Genomic DNA, 6,680 nt, shown 5'->3' with positions numbered 1-6,680 from the left:
AGTTAGGAAATGTCGACTTCATCTAGTTTAGGATGACATTGTAAAAGTGATTTATATAGTCCTACTTGCAAGAATAAACTATTTCATTTCATTTCATTTCATTTCATTTCACACTGCTATTAGACGCCATTTTTTCAATATGGCGGCCAGCGGCGCGATCGGCAAAAACACGTGGTGGCAAAGTCAAAAAGTTTACAAAATTACCAATTTTCAAAACATCTGGATAACTTTCCAAGTAAATCTACCAAAGTGATGATCGTAGTGAAAAAACGAATTTCGTTTACGTTCGTACCAGTGTGAACTAATCTATTTCAGAATTAAATATTTTGTTACCTTTCGTTATAGTTATTTAATTTAAAGTAACGTTTATTTGACGTAAACTCATACTAGGTACTCGTAAAACAAGAATAATTTCAACAAAACCGTTTCTTGCAAAACAGGCTTGATGTTTCTACTTTGGAACTAAATTATAATTGAAAAGTGAGTTGCGAAATCCACTTTTGACGGTTTTATCGTTAGCAAATTGGACCATATTGTAACAATAAATAAATAAATCAGTGGCGCTACAACCTTTAGGTCATGGCCTCAGATTTCTGAATCTGTTTCATGATCAATTTTAAATCTAATAGGCAAGTAGGTGATCAGCCTTCAGTGCCTGACACACGTCGAATTTTTGGGTCTAAGACATGTCAGTTTCCTCACGATGTTTTCCTTCACCGTTCGAGCAAATGCTAAGTGCGCACATAGAAAGACAGTCCATTGGTGCACAGCCGGGGATCGAACCTACGACCTCAGGTATGAGAGTCGCACGCTGAAGCCACTAGGCCAACACTGCTCTACATTGTGACAATAAACAAACTTATTCGTCCGTTTTTGTCCATGTCTAAATTAAATTATTACAAAAAAAAATTGTTATTGTTGTTATGTTGATAAACTTTAGACTTTTTTAACATTAACTCCTGAGTACAGCCTTAATACATAGAATTCTGTCAATATCTCTTATTTCCCAATATTCGGCGTTTTATTAGGCGTTTCACTACGCCTTAGGCCCTTTCTCCACTGCTCCGATCCGGCGTCGGAAGCCGGAATGAGTCACTAAAAAAATATCGGAAGGCCGGATTGCGCTTCTCCACTATGTCCGATCCGACAATAATCGATCAGTAAAAATAAGTCACTCAGTCGCAACGCACGTCGAATTCACAACGCACAACGATTCACAATGGGTCATGCCTTTAATCGCCAACAACTTTTAGCTATATTGTTATACGTTCGAAGACAAAGAAGAAAGAAGAGTTGTTGGATACATCCTCTGTTGAGGAACAGGTGCCTAGCAGGAACATTTTATGTTTCTCATGAAATGCTAGTTCAAGATGAAAGAAAATTTTACGTTTATTATAGAATGACACCTGCTACGTTCAATTATATTTTAGAACACATAAAAGAAGCGATTGCTGGCCAGGACACTAACTTTAGATGTTGCATTCCTCCTGCGGAGATGCTCTCAGTGACTTTGAGGTAATTATTTAGATAAATAAAACAAAATCATATGAAAAAAGTAGGAAATATTGATGTCTTCCAAGCTTTTATTATGTAAAAAGTCGTAATACAGAATGAAAACTAATATTAACTATATTCTAAAAATCTAAATACGTTTAATCAGTTTTATAGATACACTTCAAAGATAACAAAATAAATTATAAATGACAAGCACTTAAAGGCAAACATAAGATACATGTAGAGATCATAGAAATATCAAACCAATTAATAAACAAAACAAACATTACAACAAAAAAAACAATTACTAATCAGTAGTCTTCTAGGTAGTCATGTAGTAACCTTTACACATTAATGTTTTTATTTATCTTACATTATAGGAACCATTATCAATCACAGTCTTTTTTAATTAAAAATTAACATTATCAAAATCACAGTCTTTTATAATTAAAAATTAACATTATCAATCAGTCTTTTTTAATTAAAAATTAACATTATCAATCACAGTGTTTCATAATTAAAAATTAACATTATTAATCAGTCTTTAATAATTAAAAATTAACATTATCAATCACAGTCTTTCATAATTAAAAATTAATTAATTTACTTATTATTAATAATACTTATATGTTTTCAAAATCAGTTTCTGATTCTTCCACAATATTACTACAGACAGCAGAAGTACTAGCTTGAGGATTCTCATATTCAACTATCAATGTGGTGCCCATGTCTGTAGGAGTAGAATGTTGTACCATACGCAGGCGATTAGTGTACTCCCTTATTAACTGCATCACATGTATTCTAAATTCTATTTTATCATCTTCTGATAATCTTTTTATAGATGGTAATATGGAGAGTAAGAAAGCTTCATCTTCGTCAGATGGAATTAGCCTTTTTGTCTCAGGCACTTCATTTGTATTCTGCAAAATTTTTAAAATCTCAACATCAACAGGATTCATCCGTTTTTTTCGTTGTCCTGGGTGGTAATGTGTTGACAATGATGAATCTTTGTCCACCGTTGACATTGAGTCTTGAGTAAAATCAGATATACTGGAAACAGTCTCATCAGGCGTAAATACTTTTAATAAAAATTGTAGTTGGTTATGATAGACATAATTTTTCTTTAGTGACTGGCCAGATTTTTTGCTTAATGATTTTTTAAAGGCATCCCGTATGTTATTCCACTTGTTGATGATACTGTTACCTGAAACAAATGAATTGAATATTAAGAAACCTACGTGTACCTTTTGTTACAGATATATGGCAAGTGGAAATAGCTTCACAGATTTATTTTACACCTACAAAATGGGCATTGCTACTATCAGCAACATTGTTGATACAGTATGCTGTGCCATATGGGAGAAGTTTGGCAAATATGAGTTAACAGTGCCGACAAATGAAAAATGGAAAACAATAGCTGAAGATTTTGAAGGAAGAGCTCATTTTCCACACTGTTTAGGTGCTGTGGATGGAAAACATATACGAATTGAAAATTTTCCAAACTCTGGTTCAATGAATTTAAATTATAAGGGGTATTTCTCCATTGTACTTATGGCGGTGGTAGATTCAAATTATAAATTCATTTTTGTTGACATTGGATCTTATGGGAAAGATTGTGATTCTGCTATTTTCCAACGCACACAGTTTTACAAATTGCTTTCTGAGGGTAGACTACAAATTCCACCACCATCTTTATTGCATCCAAATCAAAGTGTGAGAACACCCTATGTTCTAGTTGGAGATGAAGCTTTTCAGCTTACTCACAATATATTGAGGCCCTACAGTGGAAATCAGCTTACCATACAACAGCGTGTATTCAATTATAGATTAATACGAGCACGACGATACGTTGAATGTGCTTTTGGTATATTGGCAAACAAATGGAGAATCTTTCACCGCCCTTTGAATGTTTCCAAAAAACTAGGAAAAAATATAGTCAAAGCTTGTGTAGTTTTACACAATCTTGTTCGTGACCGAGATGGATACAGGTCTGCAGATGGATATGTGGCTACTGAAACAGCTTTTGTGGACCTTCCTGATTCTAATGTTGTTCAAGGAGGACGGACAGCAAATGATATCAGGAACAACTTTGCTGAATATTTTACAAGTCCTGAGGGATCTTTGCCGTGGCAAATGTCTAAAATATAAAACTAATCCGTGTATTTCTCCGAAAACTTAAATAAATTGGTGTGTACTTACATATTTCTGTTTTTTTCTTTCCTCGACTGTATCAAAATTTGGTTCCAATATCTTACAAACTTCGTACCAAGAGTTTCTTTTTAATATTTTGTTCTTATAATCCTCTATTGTTTTATCCCAGAGGCAAGGGACGTTTTCCACACATTCTATTAATGTAAATAAATCGTATTGAAACATTTTTTTTATGACACCTCGAAACAAACGTACACAATTGACAATACCCAGGTGGATGCGCGGTGCCAGGGTTGCCAACTCTTACAAAATGTTTCCCCTAGGACCAAATTAAAAATTCGTTGAAGTAGTAAAAATAGCTGTTGTATTTATGTGAGTACATTTTACATATTTATATAATATGTTAATCATTGACCGAATAATATTAAATACTAATAACAATGAGATGAAACAATTCTTATTTTTTCTTTCTTCAAATCCAAATTTGCTTTTTCGTCATTTTCTTTTCATACATTATTTAGCCATTATTCGTTTGGATCAAATTATTGTTTTTCGATATTTAAGCTGTAGCCAGTAATAATATAAATTATTAAATGGAAATAGAAACAAAATGTGTGTTTTCCCCTAAATTAGTACAAGTTGGCATCACTGTCGATCACTTCGGACCGATAAAACACCGCGTTCCGATCTAGCAAGTTATCGGATCGTTAAAAACCGGATGCCGGAGTAGTGGAGAAGCACGTAAGTACTGTTGTGAGTTTCTAAATCGGATCGGTAATTAACGTTTGCCGGACCGGAGCAGTGGAGAAACGGCCTTATACAGTGGGCGAACAGTTCCGCTATTTCTAGCTTAAGACAGTAGATAGCGGTAAGTCATCACTTACATATAGTCAGCATATAATCACGCCTATATTTTTGTATTTCAGTTCACACACACACAAAATACACATAAGTGATATTTGACAGAAAGTAAGTCAAATATTTCGATGAAAAATTTAGTTTGTAACCACGGGATTACTACGATTTCTAATAGTTCAAGTACTGGAATTTTGTTGTTGCGTATAATAATTTAACAGTCTTACGGTATACTGCATAGTATAATTTAATAGACCTTTTAATAAGTAATAATCATTCATACAATCAAAATTATGTATATAATATTCACTTGTTTGTCAAATTAATGGAGTACGGCACAAAGTGAGTTTTGTTTTGAATAAAATTATATTTTTGAGTTATAATCAATTAATAATTATTGTATGTAATTTACATTTAATACTATTTAATTTTAATGCAATAATCATTTGTTTATGTACTTAATTAATAACACAAATTGTACCTATAGGAAGTATTTCATATATATTATTGTTATTTGTTTGTCCCTAAAATCAATTCAATCTCATTTTATCCAACACAAATGTATAGAAAATGTAGCATTTTACCATAGTAATGTAGATAAAAATATTATTTTGACAATAAGATAATTATGTTTCTACGTTTTCAAGTATTAAACTATAATTTATCAACGTCTTTGTGTCTTTGAGTTTGGATCTCTTCTGATTTACTTGTTTTTTTTAAATATCACTAGCTAAGCTAAGTTAAACTTAATTAAAACTTATATTATAAGCTGTGTTGACTTAGTGGTATCAGCGTGAGGCTCACCCTGAGTTCGTAGGTTCAAATCCAATCTGACTACCAATGGAATTTCTGTCTATGTGCGCATAAAACTTGCTCGTACGATGAAGGAATAAGATCGCGAGGAAACCTATCCTCAAATTCAAAAAGTCGAAGGCGTGAATCACGCACAGAAGGCTGATCATCTACTAGCCTATTAGTAATAAATGATCTTGAAACAGATCCACAAATCTACGGCCTTAAAAATTTAATGTAGCGCCACTGATTTTCTAGTTAACATAAAACTAAATTTTATAAGAATGAGTTTATAAAAGTCCCCAGTTTTAATACACTTAGCCGACAATGTTCATAAATCCAAAATAATCCCCGGGTTTAATCCTGACGCTCGGCACTCATGTTAAATCCCCATTAAATAAGCCATCTTCACACAAATTACTTCCAGAGTAGATCACATTAATTTGATTTTCTTATTATGAAATTATGTAACCGGCTTTTAACGATAATCTCCCCCTATAATATTCTATTCGTTTCCCTGACGTTTTCAAATTAATTGAATACAATAAAGAAAATAATGCTTCTGATTTTCTCATATATAACATTCTCGTGTCACAATGTTTGTTCCCATACTCCTCCGACGGCTCGACCGATTCTTATGATTTTTTTATACTTATTCAGTAGGTCAGAATCGGCTACTATCTATCTTTCAAACCCCTAAATGTCAAGGGTGGTCCAACCCTAAATTTTATTTTATAGATAAATTTTTTATGATACAACATTCGAAAATACATACAATTTTCACCCCTCTACGATCAACCCTTATTTTTATTTATTAATTAAAAATTTATTACTTGAACTCTGAGGTTTATATAGAGAAAAATTCACAGAAAAACCTAAAAAGTTTTCATTCCGGAAAACGAACAGTCTGCAGTAGCATAGCAAAATGTTCTATGTTGGTATGTGCTAAAAAGGTTGGCTAAGTAAAATCACATTAAGGAGAATCGAAGATCGCGGGGGCTGCTTATATAAATGTGCAATGCCTCCAAAATACACATTGAAAATATCTGGAACGTCCATTGTGAAAAAAATATTCAAGCGTTTCTTCTATAAGACACATTTTCTCGCATTTAGCTCTCATTAACAATGCCAGCTCTTGCCTCTCATTTGTAACATCTGTTACTTTGCCTTCATTTCGAGACAATGCAAGCCTCACTTCGACGCTGGTAGCCTTTTAAGTTAATTAAAAAGCATGCAAAATTCGCTAAGAAAAAACCGCACTAAATTCCCAGCTGCAATGCGTCAACACTGGCTTTTACCTAATTTGTAAAGCTTCCCGCGTAATGATTAGCATTGGATTACTTTGTGTCTTTTTACTGACATTAGGACCTATGTCATGCTAGCTAGAG

General features: G+C 33.1%; 1 protein-coding gene and 1 long non-coding RNA gene across 3 annotated transcripts; one reads left to right on the top strand and one right to left on the bottom strand.

The window, feature by feature from the left end:
- Positions 1 to 1,042: 1,042 nt before the first annotated feature.
- LOC125060349 (protein ALP1-like) lies at positions 1,043 to 3,696 on the top strand. Of its 2 annotated transcripts, XM_047665221.1 has the most exons (3): positions 1,043 to 1,323; positions 1,431 to 1,515; positions 2,751 to 3,696. In XM_047665221.1, exons 2-3 carry the CDS (start codon positions 1,496 to 1,498, stop codon positions 3,640 to 3,642), a joined length of 912 nt encoding a protein of 303 aa, XP_047521177.1. In that variant the 5' UTR covers positions 1,043 to 1,323; positions 1,431 to 1,495; the 3' UTR covers positions 3,643 to 3,696. The 2 variants fall into 2 exon arrangements, with proteins under 2 accessions (XP_047521177.1, XP_047521176.1); XM_047665220.1 differs by having other exon boundaries at positions 1,043 to 1,515.
- Positions 2,321 to 4,457, bottom strand: LOC125060350. The gene is made up of 2 exons (XR_007118847.1): positions 3,694 to 4,457; positions 2,321 to 2,698 (listed from the first exon to the last, which is right to left on the bottom strand). It is a non-coding gene; the product is annotated as an uncharacterized LOC125060350 (long non-coding RNA).
- Between the last annotated feature and the right edge of the window lie 2,223 nt (positions 4,458 to 6,680).

This window comes from Pieris napi, chromosome 21 (genome assembly GCF_905475465.1).
Source record: "Pieris napi chromosome 21, ilPieNapi1.2, whole genome shotgun sequence".
NCBI classification, from domain to species: domain Eukaryota; kingdom Metazoa; phylum Arthropoda; class Insecta; order Lepidoptera; family Pieridae; genus Pieris; species Pieris napi.
This window is presented reverse-complemented; position numbering and strand designations above follow the sequence as displayed.